Source organism: Pinus tabuliformis, chromosome 4_2, assembly GCF_031772625.1.
Source record: "Pinus tabuliformis cultivar Carrire ecotype Pingquan chromosome 4_2, CPIR1, whole genome shotgun sequence".
Taxonomy (NCBI): Eukaryota; Viridiplantae; Streptophyta; class Pinopsida; order Pinales; family Pinaceae; genus Pinus; species Pinus tabuliformis.
In genome coordinates this window covers 892,158,565-892,177,213 of record NC_142304.1, presented here as the reverse complement: position 1 = coordinate 892,177,213, position 18,649 = coordinate 892,158,565, and the positions used below count along the sequence as shown (strand labels likewise).

Below are 18,649 nucleotides of genomic sequence, written 5' to 3'. Positions count from 1 at the left end.
TATTATATATGCTTTGAATCTCCCTCATTCATCAGAGTGGAATGGACAAGATCTCTTCGATATTGGCTATTGATGGATTCCCCCAAAGCCTGACCCGCCTCCGGACTATTTGTGGGGGTGGATAGGGGAATCTCTTTCCGGAGGGATGGGGGGCGTGGAGAAGTAAGAACAGAATAACCTACCTCGGTATAAGCATCTTTTTTACCATCATAGTGGGGAAGGAAGCATTTGCCCCTGTTGCCTTTTAGCCATATAAAAGGGCATACCATAGAAAGAAAGCATGGATAAAAGAGACTTAGGACGTAGGGAGCACACATCGAACTAATACTGAGTCAAATAGAAAGTAGGATCTGGGCGAGACGATGACTCTCAAACAGGAATTGAATAAGTGAAGACGACAGGGATGGGGGAAAAGGTAACAGGAAAAAGACCAGTTCCCTACCTATGTTATTATTATCCATCCCGAAGTGGGGCCATTTCCTACAGGATATATAAGTCTCAAGGGTAGGAACAGTACTATCACCATCCGAGCCAGTCCCGGATTGAAAGCCCTTGCCCTGTACCTATAAGTTCAAGTAACAGATCTGGTTGCCCTGGTCCCATAGCCCGCTACTTCCCTTTGTACGGCTCCAGATTAACCACCATCACTTACAGCATATCCAGGCGCAGATAAAGATCCATATGCATATCCTACAAGGACATATCCTGTCCCGGTTCCAGGTGTGGTTGAAGTTCGATTGCCAGTTTGAGATCCTCTCGTTTAAGAGGCAAAGCTACCATCGGCAGAGGTCAAAGTAAAGGCATAACCCCTAATAAGTAGAGTATATATGGTGGTAAAAATATGTAATGGTCAAATGCTTTCACTCGACCATTAACGGAACCTGGAACGGATTGTTCTAAGGATGCTTCAACGGGTTATGAAACGGGCTATGGTCTTGGAATCAAGCGAAGGGAAGCCTTTGTCCCTACGGGGGAACCCCTTGCTTTCCTAACGTCAAGCAAGCCCCTGCCGGTCCTTGCCCCGTAGACCTTTGCCTTTGGTACCGAAGGCAGCAGCAAGAACAGAGGTCAAGAAAGCATAAACAGAGGCGGTTGCGAAAGCAGATCCAAATATTGTTCGAACGGATCCATTTGCAGTTCCAGCTCCTTGGCCAGTGAGAACCCTTTTTCCAGCATAAGCTAGAGCTCCTCCTAGAAGTGGTGGTGTTCTGCCATTGCCTGTACTTTATAGGAGCTATCTTTAACAACTCCCCAAACGTATCCATCCGCGTATACCAAACATACGTCAGTCAGTCTCATCTTGCCATCCATCACCACCTGCCATTCTGCCCCGATCAAACCCAGGGCCCACCCGTACAAATAACACACGTCCATGGTAAGTCAAAGGCCCAGTTCCTATCTATCGGGAAGTCAAAACCACCCGCCTAATAACCATAAGAGGTGGCTACAGAGGCCGAAGCTAGAGAGGTTGCATATCCAGTTTACCGAGTGAAGGCATAAGGAGGGGCGGGGCGGTTAACCCACCACCGCAGAGACAGGGACAGATACAGAGGTAGGAGCGGATTCACCTAAAATTGCTTAAACCTGGTAAACGACGAATTCTCGGTCTATCCTATACCTGTAGTGTGCGTGCTCATGATCACGCCTGCAGCTTCTGCCTCTCCATATGCTTCAATTGATGTTTGGGCTGGGCCAACTACTGAGTAAACCGGTTATGAAACTGGATCATCCGTAGAGGGATCTGGATCTTTACGAGGTGGTGGCCTTAGAACTGAACCTTAAGTAGGTAGGTCCATCCGTATATGCATATGGCCTTGGAATGGGATAAACTCCAATTGGTTATTCGACTGGAAATGGAACCTCCAACTCCGCCTTTGCTCCCTTTACGAGATCCACTGATTCTAGTTCAATGGATTATTAGTAAACCGCAGCTTCAACGAGTTGAAAAAGATCAATCGCTTCCGAGTAAACTAAGTCCATGGGCTCTCCAACAGGTTATGCATCTTGATATCTAACAGGGGAACGAATTGCCTATGCCTATTCTGCCTTTGCCCCCGCTACTGGGTCTTCAATTGATGGATCAACCGAAGAAACTGGGTAAAGTCCATACTCTTTGCCTATGTGAAGCAGCACCCTTTCTCGCTCTTGAACTAGGCTAAGTAAGCTCGCGGAATGAGTATTCTCTTTCAAGTGTTTTCGAAGGCCTGTGAATGCTCTAAGTGTTGGGCATTACAAAGGTTGGTTAAGTGAGGTAGTGAAAGGTTTGTAAAGAGCAAAGATGGGGGGGTTGGTAGAGTAAGTAAACTAAAGTTCAGGCAAGTAAGGCATCTAAAGGTCCTCCCTAGCAATGCTGTTTTAAGTAATCAATCGTATCTGGCCGGGCGGGTTCAGTCTGGCCCGACAAGAAAAGTATAGTGCTGCTACCACCATCCAGCCGTGCCATGCCATCCAGCATGATCATTTATATAAAGGGAAACCCTCTCAGCGAATTGACCATCCAGCCATGTCTCTGAAGTTCTGGCTGTATTGACTCAATCCAAGAAGTGAAAACAAAACGATTCAACGATCCAAGACTGACTGTTAGTAGCTGCCCAGTAGTCCTTCCGGCTGATAAAGGTCATATTACTGGTCTAAGTGCTCACCCTCATATAATCTCTAAAGTTAAGGCAGTAGTTCCAAAGGCAGTTCCGAGGATCTCCTTAGCTAACTGCCCAACAGAAAGAAATCAAGATTCAAAGTGTAATGGGGAAATAACATATATAAAGGCCCTAAAAAAACAGTTTAGGCTCGTATAGAGGATTCCTTCCCATCTGAAAAGGCACCAGGTGGAAAGAAGAGATTGTTGTTTGGGGGGTCTGAAGGCTTAAAAGTGTCCACCCAACAAGCAAGCCCGTCCAATCAATCACTAAGTTCAGGTCTGTGAGCCGGTCTGGTTGGTACAAATTCCAGGTGGTTGGTAGCAAGAGGTGGGACAAACATGAGTCCAGCAGGCATATAAAGGTCGTCCTAGCAAAGCAGTAAGTGCCCACCCAAGCACGCACGTGTCTAATCACTAAGTTTGGTAAGTCAAAGATAAGGGTGGTAGTCAAAGTTGGTAGCACGGTCGCACTTAAGAGTAAAGGCAAATAGGTAGGCAGAAGGTCTAAATAGCAATAGTGGTACCCAAGTAAGAATATGTCAGTCAGCAAGTGAAGTGTGTGTTGTCGAACGCCTGTGCAACAATCAATGCTTTATGTGAAGGCCCATGCTCTAAGTGAAGTTAATGAAGCCGGTCTTCCATAAAGGTTCGTTAATACGCCCGCCAGGTTGTGGGTTGGCTGCTGTCAGACATAAAGTCTAGGATATCTCATAAGTAATACAGTTATTGACTAAATCCAAGCAGTGAAAAGATCCAACGAGAAAAGACTGGGTGGTAGCAGTAGGTCCTCCAACTTCCTTTCATCCAGTAGGCAAGGTAATGTGAATGTTCTAAGTTAAGGTCTGTGAGTGGTCTATCAGGGGTTGTTAAGACGCTACGCCACACTAGGTTGTTTGTTGGTTGCTGCTCTGCTGCCTTTCTTTACATTTATCCACCCCAAAAGCCATGCCCTAAAGCAAAAAGGACCCAAACCCGTCCGTCCAGCTTCAAGCAAGAAGTCCTACTGGGTCTGAGCTCTTCCAAACTTAACGACTTAACAAACGATGTTCACTTGGCCGTGTAAAACCTGGATTAGCATTCTGCTACTCCTACGAGTCATCCTCCATCCAGATATAGAATTGGGACAAGTGCTATATGAATACTTCGAAATAAGATATGGAATGTTTCTTTCCATTATTCGTGAGCCACTGATTTCTCCGAAACAGGATACAGAAGTGAATTTCTTCTTTTTCCCCAATAAGTCGACGGCGTTACACCATTGGGATACTTTGAATAAACTGGAGTACAGATAGGATACACCGGTGCCCCTTGCTCATGTTACACAGGGTGGGAATCAAGTTTGAACCACTTTGATTTGATGATTCTCTAATCTTATCTTGAGTTACTACCTAGTTCTCTCCTGATGAGCTAAAGAAGATATTTTGATCAGCCTTATATAGTGATTTATAGTTTCAATATACAAATCATTTACCCACAGCATATGAAGAAGCTATAGAGAAAGTATGAAATACAGATACCATTCACATTCATCACAACCTGAGAAAGTGAAATCCTCCCATCCCATCTTATGAGTCAAGTTCAGTGTCCTTATCTACACCTTGTCTTATGGGCAATCATAGAGATAGGAATGCAGTAAGTGATGGTGTTCTTGAGTCTACTCCTAAAATAGCCATAGTTTCATCTGCACCTCCTCTCACTCAGCCTATAAGACAAAGCCAAAATAAGACTAGAAACAAAATGGGCTGGCAATTGAATGAATGAGGGTTTCTTGCAATGAAAAGGTTGCTACTGGTTCCAATTCCCTTCCTCTCCCTCTCCCTCTCCTTAACAGTCGAGCGCCTCCGGTCCTTAACAGTCGAGTACCTAAAGGTCCTCTCCTTAAATTTTCCATGTTTTCCCTTATCCTCTCTTCTTGAATCCCACTTGAGGACTTTGTCACCAATGTTGAAATCTTCTGCCTTAGTTCTTCTATCAAAGGCCTTCTTTAATTTTTCTTGTAGAACTTGAACTCTGCTGAACACTTGGTCTCTAGTTTGCTGTAAACATATGATTTGATTGATTCTTCTTTGCATATCATTTGGTTCAGCTTGGCTTTCTTGAAGAAGTTTCATAACAGGCACTCCTAGTGATGAAGGAAATTTGGCCTCTAATCCATAAACCAACTCATATGGGCTGGTCCCAATTGATCTTTTGGTTGTTAGTCTATCTGCCCATAGGGCATTCACAAGCTTCTTATGCCAATTCTTTTTGTTCTCTTATAGCACTTTCTTTATGATGTTTACCAGACTTTTATTTGATGACTCAGCAAGGCCATTACCTTGGGGATAGTATGCAATAGAATGGCCCAAGGTGATGTGAAATTTATGGCAGAAGTTCACCATTTTCTTGGATCTGAAAGCAGCAGCATTGTCTGTTATTATTTTATCAGGACAGCCAAATCTAGCCAATATGTTGTTCTCCAAGAACTGAATGATAGTGGAATCATTTGCTTGTCTGCATGGAACAGCTTCAATCCACTTGGTGAAGTAGTCTGTGGCTGTTAAGATCCATCTATGTTGGCCTGAGGATGAGGGATGAATTTCCCCAATGAAATCCAAGCCCCATTGTTGAAAAGGTCTCTCTGTTGCAATAGGCCTTAAGGGAAGTGGCAGCAACTGTCTCTTTCCCTCAAACACTTGACATTTATGACATGAGGTGGTGAATTTCTTGACATCAGAGAACATGGTGGGCCAATAGTACCCAGCCCTTAGTATTTTATCCACAGTGGACTTCCAGTACAAGTGTCCACCACAGTCACCTGCATGAAATTCCTTTATGATATTGTCAGTTTCATTCTCAATTAGGCAGTTTAGCAATATTCCTTCATGGTTTTTCCACAATAAATTTCCATCCATAACACAAAATTTAGAAGCTTTCATTTTTAAAAACCTACATTTAGTTCTAGACAATCCTGGGGGAGCACACAGGTTCTGCAATACATAACATATATCAGAGTACCAAGGGGATTGTTCAAAGGCTACATTGATCTTTGGAGTCGCCAGCTCCGATTCACTGTCCAGCTGGTTGATGTCCAAGGCTTGGAAATTTGCTTCTGCCATTAATTTGGCCAAGCCTTGCCCTTTTATTAGTTTTGTAGGTTTTATCTCAATATCAAATTCCAAGATGTTGGCAATCCACTTTCCTCTTCTGCCTTCTAAATTTTCTTGGGTGAGAATGTCTTTGACAATAGGACTTGGCACATATGCTATGACATGGGAATAAAGGATATAAATCCTAAAGTCTTTAATGGCTTTGACCAAAGCATAAGCTTGCTTTTCCATGATTTGATACTTTAAAGGTGCATCTCTAAGAGCTTTGCTAAAGAAAGCAATTGGCTTCTCATTTCCTTGGTCATCCTTTTGCAATAAAACAGCAGCAATAGTATGCTGGGAAGCAAAAGAGAAAATGATAAATTCTCTGTCAAACTGAGGATTGGTTAACACTGGGGTTTGGGTAAGGGCCAGTTTTATACCTTCAAAGGCTTGATTGGCTTCAACAGTCCATTTGACTTTTGAATCTTTCTTTAGCATGTTGTTTAATAATCTGATTAGTTCTGCTAAGTTTGGGATAAACCTTCTCAAGAAATTGATTTTTCCCAAGAATCCTTGCAACTCTTTGACATTTCTTGGGTGGGGCATTCGTAGGATAGCATGTATCCTATCTGGGTCAATTCTAATGCCATCTTTAGAAATGATGTGGCCTAATAGCTTACCTTCCTCCATACCAAATAGGGATTTCTTGGGATTCAAGGAAATTCCATATTTTCTGCATTTTAGGAAGATCTGTCTCAAATGTTTTATATGTTCTTGGTCTGATTTTGAGAAAGGTGTAAGGTCATCTAGGTAAATGACTAAAAAGTCATGAATCTCCTTGGCAAAAGCAATATCCATGGCTCTTTGAAAAGTTGCCCCTGCATTTTTCAATCCAAAAGGCATCTATACATATTTGAAAGTTCCCCATGGGGTAGTGAATGTCGTTTTGTCTTGATCATCAGGGTGTACCAGGATTTGATTGAAGCCTGAAAATCCATCCAGTAATGAGATCCTTGAGGCCCCTACCACTCTTTGGAGAATGTGATCCATCTTGGGTAATGGATAGTTGTCTTTGAGGGATACTTGGTTCAGATTTCTCAAATCCACACACAACCTTATTTCCCCAGTTTTCTTTCTTGTAGGGACTAAGTTGGAGATCCATTCTGAGAATCTGATTGGTGCTATGATGCCAGCTTTGAACATTTTCTGTACCTCTTGTTCCATTGCTGGGAGAAGCATAGGATTGATTCTCCTCAATTTTTGTTTAAAGGGCTTTTGATCAGGTTTGAGAGGGATTGTATGCTGGATAACAGAGGTGTCATAGGACTTTAGGTCCTCATAACTCCATGCAAAGACATCCTGGAACTCTTTAAAGAGGTCAATGTATTTGGGCTTTTGGTCAGGAGGTAGAGAAGCAGACAATTTAATTATTTTGGGTTTGTCAATTGTACCTATGTTGCATTCTTGAATGGCTGTATTTAAGGGCTGCATTTTTGGTTTTCTGGGGATATCATTTGAGTCAAAGATGTCTTCTAGTGGAGTTAGGCGTGTTGGTAGAAAATTGTCTTTCAGCTCTATGATTTCAGTTTCAGCATTGGCCACTTCCTCACAATTAATTGATTGAATTTGCTGAATGTTGTCTATGTTGAAAATAGTTGGATTTAGTATTTGTTTTGTTGTTCTAGGAGATATTGGGTGAGCAATTTGTTGAAACTGTATTTGTGATCGACTTGCTGTATCAAGTATTTGTGATTGACTTGCTGTATCAAGTATTTGTGATTGACTTGCTGTATCAAGTATTTGTGATTGACTTGTTGTATCAAGTATTTGTGATTGACTTGCTGTATCAGTGTCAATATTTAATCCTGCAAATTCTTGTTGCAGAGTTAAAAAATGGTTTATTTGCTTGTCATCCTCAAATACTTGCCAATCATTAACATTGTTTGGAATGGAGGGTCTGTGTTTTACCTCAGCTGTAAAACAATGATGGGGCTCAAAAGGCAGTTTGCAGGTACTTGCAAAGGTGGCTAGACTATGAGCATGCAGATTGTGGGTTCTAGGAATTTTAGTGATTTGGAATTCAGAGAAAAAGTTTAGTACCTCAGCAACAGCAGACCTATAAGTTCTTAGTCTTTTGTCATTGGTGACAAAGTTTCCCTTCACTTGTTGAATAACTAGATCTGAATCACCCATGATTGAAACCCTGGCAGCTTGTAAGAACTTTACTAACTTGAGGCCTAGTAAAAGAGCTTCATATTCTGCCATATTATTAGTACATCTGAAGTTTAATCTATAGGCTCTGCCTTCTGCATGACTATTTTCTTTATTGTGTACCCAAACTCCAGCTCCTGCCCCTAACTTGTTGACTGAGCCATCAAATTCAAGGAACCATAGAATATCCTGTTGGGAAGGAGATTTAATGATCTGTTCATGGGCTGGCAATGTGAGTAGCAGTTGTGGTTTTTCCTCTAGCTTGTCTTCTAGGACAGTCTCATCGTTTGATTGGATGTTCTTGACAACTAGGGCAGCAGCAACATCTAGTGTTTGGTTGACTGTCGTTTCATTGGAGTCTTCCTCCTGTATGAGTATCTTGGTTTCAACCTTACCTTTTGAGGGAGTTGTGCTGTCATTGAAGAGAATGTATGAGTCTATGTCTGAATGGACAGCATATATGGGAAAGTTTTGAGGCTTTTCTTCACTGCTGACCATGTATTTCATGAGTGTTTCTCTGTACAGTCTTTTTGGTTGCCCAAAAACAGAGATGGTGGCATATGACATGTCTAATTGCAGGGAACCTTGGAGTTTAGCTCCCCAAGATCTTGATAACAGCGTCCCATACTTAGGTGGAATATCAGCAACTACCACATCCATTAGGATTGTCTTGTTTGGGTATTGAACCAGAGACACACATAAATCTTTTATGAGACCTAGACACTTGACTTGGCTGGAGTCAAAGGAAAATAGGTCCTTGTATGGTCTTGTTATGTCTAGATTCAATCTCTCCATGACTGCTTTTGGCATAAGATTGTGGGAGGCACCTGAGTCAAACATTGCATTATGTAGTATTTTATCATGAATGTGTAAGCTGACATAAAAAGGTAATACCCCTGTGGCTACCGTTTTTCCATCCACTTCTGGGCCAAACAGTAATTCTGGGGTGTCATCCAGCACATTGACATCATCTTTGTTGCTAGTGAGTTGAAGGGACTTTTTGATCTGTAGTTTATAGATGTCATGCTTGGCTAGTTCTGAGAGAGGAATTGCTATTTTTAGTTTTCCAATTTCAGTCTCTAGGTCGAAGGGTTCTTCAGATTGGGTCTTGGGGTTATGGATAACAGTCCTTTCCTTGTTTATTAAATCTTCTTCTTGATTTCTATCTTGACTTTGGGACTTGCCTCTTTTACTCATCTCTTGGGGAGTATCACTCAAATTAGGCTGAGAAGGTGAAGTGGCCACAGGCTGCTGTTTTGAGGACAGTGGTTCAGTGATCTCTACAATAATCACTTCTTCTGCAGGTGAATTTGTTTTATCATTAGGCTCTGTGACTATGACTCTTTCAGGCTGCTGATTATCCTTTATTTTTTCAGGCTGGTTTACATTCACAGTTCTGCTCCTCAGCTTGTATTGTTTATGGACTTCATAAACAGCAGTGTCATAGCCTTGTTTAAAGTCAAAGGATTCACCTGATTTAGTTTGGAACAGTTTGACTTCATCGTCCTCATGATCTTCTTGTGTTAAGAAAACTTGACTTTCACCATCTAGACCCATTAAGTTAATCTCAGGATCTTCATTGGGCTCTATTGATGTGGAAGTTTCTGCATAATTTTCTTGAAAAGGGGGCCTTATGTCTTGGTCAGCACTAGCCTTGCCAACATTTGGGTTCTGAGTTCTCCTGAAATTTGGATTCCTAGGAGGGTTGTTTTGTGGTGCTTCCCATGATGATTTTCTCTCAACCGATTCCACTCTGTCACCTAATCTCTTCATTCCATTGAGTATTGCATCTAGCTTTTGATCAAAGGCAGAGGGTTCCTCTTTGAAAACAGTCCTCTTTTCCAACCTTGCCCTGTTCCTTTTGGCAATTAGGTTGGCCTCCACCGTAACAGCAACCCTTTGGGCCTCTGCAAGGGATTGAGGATCTCTTTCCTTCAACCGATAGGCCATGTCAGGGTCAAAACCATCAGGGATTTTGTACAAGGCTAAATCAGGAGGAGGTCTTAAATTTTGTGGAATCGCATTATATACATTGTTAAATCTTGCACAATACTCCAAAACAGTCTCTTGGGGACCTCTTTTGATAGTGTCATATTCCCCAAGTATGTGCAGAAGATCTTTCTTCTTCTCCCATCTACTAGTAAAGGCTTGATACAGTTCATCAGGAGTTGTGATGGAGTTTGCATTCAGGTATCTAAACCAAGTTCTTACATCCCCAGTTAGGCTTTGAACAAACATCCTCATTCTGACACTGTCATCATCTATTTCATAGGTCTCAAAATGGTCTTGCATCCTCTTAGCATGCTGGACAGCTGTCAGAGGGCCATTGGAGTCAAAATATGAGATTTTGGTTTGGTAATCTTAGGGTAGAGCTGCAGCATTAGCTGGTATCTGCAAGAGTGCATATCTATTAGCCATATTTACAGGGTTTAGAGGATTAACAGGGGTAGCTGGGATATTAGGAACAGTGGGTACCACAGGGGCGACAAGTAAGGGTGAACCTAGAGTGTTGTTCAAGGGGATATGTGCAGTGGACGAAGATGTGAGAGGAGGACTTTGAGATGTGGATGGTGAACTAGGGGAATTAGGGGTAGACTGGAAAAGGACCTTGCATGGGGTTGAGATAAGGCTGGGATGATCTGAATCTGAGGTTAAATCAGCAGGCTGCTCCTGCCTTTGCTGCCTATTAATGTTTCTAGGGATGGTATTTGGATTATCAACAATGATGGGTGGATTAGGGTCAGGATTTGCCCTAGTATGCCGTGGATTTTTCTTGGGAGCCAGCTTCTAGCTGTTTTTGGATTTTATAGGAAGTTTTTTATATTTGCAAGGACTGGATAAAGATTTTGGAATGGCTATATATATTTCAAAGCTGAGATGAAGATTCACTGAAAGAGCTCTTCCCTAAAACTGTCAATGTGACACAGAAACAGTTTTGAAGGCCTCCTGACTTGTTTCAGGCTTGATTTCAGGCTTTGAGGGATGTATAGAAATTGGAAAATCCTAAGAAGTCCCCAGCGGAGTCGCCAATTATGTTAACACCCAGGTTGTTCCCTATGACTCCCAAGGGAATACGGCCGGGGTAACCACTAACCAATCTTTGGATTACAGTGCCTAGCCACACTGTAATCAGAGAGGGCTCTCTCTTTATAATTTGTCTCTGTTTTGTGGAGATTTTAGGCTAGTTATGAAATGATGGTATTTAGTTTTGTGCTTTGGTTGAGGGATATCTTTCTGTACTTGAAGTGTGCAACCTGCAGATGAGTTTATTTCATTGGGCAATGGAGTCTATGGCTACAAGTGTTTAGAAACCTTGAGATGATTTGCTGAAATTACAGGGCCATTTAAATACTTCATATAACAAAGTTAGATTATGATGGTGATATGTGAACAACCAGTGAAAAGCATTCAAGAATTTTCCACTAAGCTGGGGTGTTGGAAAGAGATAGATGCCTCAGGAGCAAACTTGAATTCCTGAAAATATTTATCACAGTGAAAGATATAGCTTGAAAAGTGTAGCAATTAAGAATTACACCTTATTTACTCTATCTGAAGAAAACATTTATAACAGCTTAGATTGAGTTCAGGGTAATCTGTGATCAAATCCTGGAACTATTCTTTTACTTTGCCATTAAGTGTAAAACTCATAAACATGAAAGAAGATGAAAGACTGGAAAACATATAACACAGAGTTTTAAAGAAGACTTATTGTGCTATGAAACATGCAGGAATCCTGTAACATTCAGCCAGCCACCACAGCGCATCAAGGAACACAGAGCTTTAGAAATTCCATCCACCTCTTGTATTATTTCTCTGAGAGTTGTACAGCAACAGAAATATAGAAATGAAATCAACAACAACCCTTGCAAACTCATGCGAAGGGGACTTTATAGAAATGTTTATACAAAATATCTCAGGCATTGAGTCATCTGAGAGAGAAATATCGTCATTACTTCGTACAGAAAAGTAGAAAAGAAGTTATTGCAGCTTTGAATGCAACATAACTGCTCTTTAAGTCTGTCAGAGGATATTTTGACCTTTGGAGGTCACTGAGTCGGTTGGAACGCTTTGCTTTAATGCTGGAAAATGTGTCTTTACGTTTGCTGCGCTGTATCCTCTTGGCCCTGCCACCTGTGACTGTGCTTGCTACTGTGGTGACCGAATAACCCTGCTGAGTTGGCTCAGCCTTTCATCCTTCCTTTGTATGCTTATCTACCAAAATTTTCCATGTGTATGATCACTTATAAATTTGACAAAACATAACATTATAGGTTCTGGCTTGATAGTATTAGCTGTGTCAATTTGTTCCAGACTTCCTGTGTGGGCAATTGGTGCTTCACAATTGCCTCTATGGTTTCATCTGCTTCTGTATATTTATAGAAATTTGGAGGCACATCAAACAGATGATTGATCTCGTTCATGATGAAAAACAGGTTTTCCACCCTATTATATAGAGTCTGCCCTGATGCTGGCCCTGATTCTGCTGAAGTGCTGGGCTGTCCTGCAATTTGACTTGCAGCAAAGGCATTGACCCTTTTAGCATAATTTTCACGGGTAAGCAGTCTTCCCACACTGCTTAGTATGTTGGGGAGGCCTCTGTTTTGTAACACCTGAAACCTGTCCATGAACTTGTTGATTTCGGTCTGCATGTCTTGGGTTCTCCTTTCTAATGTTCCAACCAGGTTTCTTAATGTCAGGACCCTTTTAACCATTGAGATTGTCTCAGTCCTGTGAGCAATTCCCATGGTGGTCAGTTGAGAGCTTGTCCTATCATTTAGTATGTTGATCATTCTATTGGCAGCATCAGGCATGTTGCCAAGGCTTGCTCTTGCTCTGTGTATCTCCCTATTTGCTTTTGTAATGAGCGCTGACTGCTCATCTATGGTCTCAATGAACTGCCACTAATCAGTAATGGACTGGCCAATATTGGCCCATAGGACTGTTTTGAGCTCTGCTGTCACCTTATCTAGTGTGAGCTCTTTCTCAAGCTCAGTTATTCTCTTTTTGAGAGATTTTATCTCTCTTTCCTTCTCAGCCACATTCTGTTTGCTCTTATCATATCTTTCATTTATTTTAGCCAAAGATTCTTTGGCTTGATTAAGCTCTAACATTTGAGCTTCCAGGACTTGAATTTCATTTTGAAGCTTCTGCATATCCAGACTATGGGTCTGCTCTATTGTTGGTGCAGCTGTCGATGTAGTTGGTGTTGTTGGTTCTGTTTGTTGAGGAGGAGGAGTAACAATGGGAGAAGTTTCCTCAAGATTAACGATTTGAGGAGGAGGATGAGAAGTCTGGCCTTCTTCTCTTTGTTTCAAGGTTTCCTGTAATGCTGCCTGTGCAGCCTCTGATTCTCCCAGTTTTTCTTGGGTTTGGATTAGCTGCTTGTACAGAGATATCAACAAGGTTGTGGCCTCTTGATCATGTCTTTGCTGGGCAACATCATCTGTTTGAGGGTGAATTGTGGCTGGGAGTTTGATCTTTCTCCTCAAGGCTGCCATGTCTGCATCCCTCAATTTTAATATCTCTTGTATGCCCTTGATATCTTTGGGATCATGCCCAATCTCTATGATGATGTCTTCTAAGGACGTAATTCTGTTGTCCTTTGCTTGAGAGGATGCCTTCTCCAATTCAAGCTGAGCAGCTGTGTTGTTAAGGCTATTTTGTAGCCTGTAGTTATCCAGTGTTTGGTCTGCCAGGGAAGCATAGACCATCTCACCCGTTTGCTTATGCAGTTCTATTTTGTCCATTGGGTGGATATCCTTGGCAAGGACTTCCAGGTTAGTCCTCAAGTAGTCAGAGGCAGATTGGGGCTGCACTGCTGTTGGCATAAAATGACTCATGATCATTTTGCCTTCCTGCACATCATATGCAGACATGAGTCTTTGTTGGTTGGTGGGAGCCATGTTTAACAGATGGTTATACAGCTGTATCTTGATGGGCTCATTTCTCCTCTTAATGTCGATGAACTGCTGTTTAATGCTGAGTCCACCTTCCCTTTGCTGATTTGAGGAACTCACTTCTCCTCCCATTGCTCTATCCTGTTCCTGTTGAAAGGAACTTGCTGATGCTTCCCTGCTGGGTGGGACTATACCAAAAGACTGTCCTATTGGCATTTCTTCCTCTGAGAAGGGATTGATTCTCTGTCTTTTCTCCCCATGAGTTGCTGATGTTGTAAGGGGAGTCTCTCTGTCCCTTTTCCTGCTTGTATCCTCCTTTTGTGGAGTTTGGAGGATTGATGCCTCAGCTGAAATTTCTTGCCTTGGAGGCACAGTTTGTTCAGTGGATTTAGGGGCTTCCACTGTTTGCTCTTGCTGGACAGGCTGCTCCTGTCTTTGTTCTTCTTGCTGTTGGTGTTGTGTTTGTTGCTGCACTTCCTGCTGCATCATTTCTTCTTGTTGCTGCACTAGTGTTTCCATTTGCTCTTCAGTCATAGGAGGTGGCTGTTCCATCTGCTTTTCTTTGCCTTTGTTGGATGTCTGTGGAGTATTCATGGCAGCTTGTTGATGTGTTGTTGAGGATGAGGCAGCTGCTCCAAGTTGTCTTTGATATGAGAGGGGGACCTGTCCACAAGTTTCCATGTCAGCTTCTTTTTGAATATTTCTAGCCTCTCTTTCTAGCAGCTCTTCACTAGTAATTTCCTCTTCTAGGGTGCCCTTTTTCCAGCTCAATGTATTGGCATACTGCTCAATCTCAGGCAGCCTCATATGTGAATAGGTACCCAATTTGTATTTTATCCTCCTGAGGGAGACAAAATGATTGGGGTCATAGGGTATCCAATCAAAACTAGTTTGCAGTTTGAGGGCCTCTAGGATACTATTTGCCTCTTTCCATCCCTCCTCTTTTTTGTTATATAGGAAAGGGCCCAGCTGGCTCCTTACCTTTAATTGTGCCTTCTTGTTCTTACTTTGGAAGTGGAGGTAGTCGGCATTCCCAAATTGCCTAAAGTATTCTAGGGCAAAAAGTCTCATAGGGACATACCTTGGCAGCCTATAAGGCTTCAACTCACAGCCATAAACTCTGATCACTGTGTGGTGTTGGTAAAAGTACCAATTACCAATGCTGTAGGTTTTGTTTAGATGGAGAATTCTCCTCATGTCATCAGTTAACCTTGGAGGAGAAACACCATACAATAATGTCATAGCTGGATGAATGAACAAGTCTATGAACTCACAGTATGTGTATGGTGATACAGAGGTGCAATGAAAAACAGAGGTCCAAAACACAACTGACCTTGGATTCCCTTGGGCATTAACTTTCTTCAGGGGAATGAGGAAGCTGACTGGTTGATAAAACAATAATAGATGGTAAATGTACGAAGTGTATCTGAACAGTCTTTCCCTTTGCAGATTCATTAGCTGGTCATGGATCCTATCTGCAATATATGTGGCATAGTCATAATGTATAGCTGGAGGCTTTCCAGGAGAGAACATAGACAGCATTTCCATTATACTATCATCCACATCCTCCACTCCCCTGAACCCTAGGACATAGCTGATCAAATCCACTAGCATTCTGCCCAATTCATTTAAGTATGCATATCCAATAGGAGGGGTTCTGATGGCTTCAGAGCCTAGTTGTATGAACAGCTGATTGATTTTGACGATCTGGTCATTTGACAACTTAGTCCCCTTCTTTATCAAGTTCTGCATGTAGAGGGGGGTCAATGGTTTTGCAGTGTGGAAATGCAGCATCTCATTTATGCTCTCTGGGGTGATATGAAACAGAATTGAGCCTGTGGAGCTGAGAACAGCTCTTTGGCATGGATCATAGCACTCCTGGCATCTGTGGATCAATTCTGGCATAGGATTTACCTGGGGGAGGTTGTAGATGGGCAAGTTTGAGTCCCAAATCCCTAGGATATCAGCTCCACTAAGGTGCTGGGCTTTCAACTCATTTAGCAACTGAATATTATATTTGGAGCCTAATGGAAAATAGTCTAACATCTGATAATCCATATCTCCCAGAGCTTTCCATTCTAACTCCCTGTGAGGGGTATTGAGAGGCTTGATGTTCAGTGCAATTGGAGTTTCCATGGTCTATCAAGCTTCTGACTTGCAGGTGAACTGGTTGAAATAAGCAGAACAACACAGAGGTGATTCCTTACAATGAAAGTATGAATTTTAGGGACCAGAGGGTTAATTGAGCACACAGCAATTGAAATATTGTTTAACAGATTGATAAAGACAGATAGCAGGGCTGACCAGAACTTTTCTCAGGTGAATTTAGCCAGCAGAGGTTTCTAGCTCACGATTGCGCGAGCTACCTGTGAATTCAGGTTGTTTCAGTCAAATGCAGGTTTCGTAAACTGTTTGTTGTCTTGCCAGGGGGAAATAGATGCAGGTTACTGGATACTAGATGGTGAATTCAGTGTTTTAACACTCCCTTAACAGTTTGTTCGAAGAAATTTGGATAAAAACTAGGTGCAGAGAATAATTTCGAGAAATACCTTGCGGATTGTCACTGATAGTTGCAAATGCAGGTACGGCGGAGGTGCCCGCGGTTTCAGAGTTGAACGGTGCAGGTTGGCGCTGGTATGGTCGTTAAATTCATGCAGGAACAACAACAGTCTCTTTCGGCAAAAGTAGAAAAAACACGAAATTTTGGCCTAAAAATAGATTTTTGGCAATATTGGCGCGTTTTTGGGATGACGTCAGCATGACGTCATCGGGTGGGGTCGGAGTCGGATGACATCAGCATGACATCACCGGTGATGTGGCAGGTCCTGGTTGGTCCATGGATATGCTGAAGTGGCGGACATGTCAGCGGAGGGACGGACGAATGGGGTGATGCGACGGCGGGGTGGCAGCGACGTGGCTCTGACGTGGGCGTGACAGGGGACCAGCAAACCGGGCGGTAAGTGCAATAGTGGTAACGGTTTTCTCGGACCGCTTACAATACGGCCCCGGTTTTGTCAGAGGCCGCTCCGAGAGACTTGAGAAGGCGACGCGTGGCCGAGGACTGACGTAACCCTTCGTCATTTTCTCGGGCGCTAACTGTCGGGCGTGGGGACCAACCCGATATGCATAAGGGCCGTCCGATCAGAGGCGCTCGATCGGACGGCTGACGGGTTAATGAAACGATCGAGCGATACGGAAGGGGGGCGGGATTTAAAAAATATATTTTTTGGGATGCGCGCTTAGCGGAAGACCATCGGGGTATGGTGCTTTGTAAGGTTTTTCAATGTATTTTCAATAAAACCAATATAGCGCCCGAAACTTTGGATAAGTGCCAAAAGGTGGGTTTTTTGGGTAATTTCATAATTTCGAAGGGGGTTATGGCTAGGAAGGGTTTTTTATAAGGTTTTTTCTTTACAAACAAAGGCTTAATGGGTGGAATGACTTCAAAGAAGGGAGAGGGGTGAGGTTTAGGTTCATCAAAGTGACCAGATGCCAATTTGATCCCTGACAGAGGATTTATTGGCTATAATGCCAAGGGGAGGGATATTTATACAAAATTTGGGGTTTATACACCATGGTGTTAATAATAGTAGGGGAAAGGTAACATAGGGGAATTACATAGTAGAGTTAGAGTTAATATGGGGGGAAATGTGAATGAGGGGGGGGATTACTAAGTTTATTTGAAACTCACTTAGTTTTAGGGAGTAGATCAAAATGAAAAGAATTTTTAGACAAGAAATGTGGCTTTTCAATGAATAAAACCACCATCAAACCTCAAGTTTTCTAAGCAATTCAATTGATGAGGGGATGTTAGTAATGAGTGGGAAAAGGGATAATTGGGAAGTTAGACATGCTTCTTTGTTTTTCTTTTCTCATCTTGACCATCAAGGTCAAATCTGAAATGAATACCACTTCTGCAACCCCATCTACTTACCCAGCTACTTTGCCTAGCATTTTTTGTTTCTTCTTGAAGGGTGCACTTAGGCTTGCAGACCCTTACTTGCCTTTTCTTTTCTTTGGCTTTTTCTTTTGTTTTTCTATCTACTTCTACCCTTATTTCTTCCAAGGTCCCAGATTAAGCTGTTGGGAGCCTTTTCTTCTCTACCTGAACTACTTGTCTGCCAAGATTAAACAGTTTGGACAGACTCCTTTCTCTATTCTACAACTGAAAATTTAAAACATGACATGATCCAGCTTAGACTGTTGGACCATCCATCAAAATTTGAGTCCCCATCAAGCTATAAGCACAGATTGTATTCTTATGGAAATATGTGATCTTTGCATCATCAAAGCAGAGCATATTTGGACCTTTCCATTGCCAATCATGAAATATGAAACCTATTGGTATAGGTAGCTAACAGGATGATCAACACAATACTTAATATACCACGTCATCGCACGATCCTACAGAGAAGTAACTAAATGCACCTTCTTTATGTTTTCATCAGTGATCTATTGTGCAGTCCACACAACATTCGTAACAAACCATAAGTGGTTTGTATCTTTTCTCCTTATACCCTTGAAAATTGGAAACTTTATTGAGTTCAACATGTTGAACGACGGTGGTGGTGGCGACGGTGTGGGCGAAGGCGTATGCTATGGAGGTGAGGGTGGAGGTGGAGTGGATGGCTGATGTATCCATGGAAAACCATGTCTTATCAGCTAGACCACACTCTATGGTGAGGCCTGGGCATTCCCTCATCGTCGCTCGAAGGAGGTCCAATCAATGGGCTATATTCACGACCTCTTTTTTCTCGATTTCTGAAGGTCCGTCCACTTTGTGTCGATTTGAACATCAAGGCAATGACATAACCCATTTCTCACATAAGAGA

General features: G+C 42.3%; 1 protein-coding gene across 1 annotated transcript in view; it reads right to left on the bottom strand.

Moving 5' to 3' along the window:
• Window positions 1-994: 994 nt before the first annotated feature.
• Window positions 995-18,649, bottom strand: part of LOC149172570 (uncharacterized) — an 82,509-nt gene continuing 64,854 nt past the window's right edge. The window contains 1 exon segment of the mRNA XM_089426377.1: window positions 995-1,218. Coding sequence (XP_089282503.1) covers window positions 995-1,218 — 224 coding nt within the window.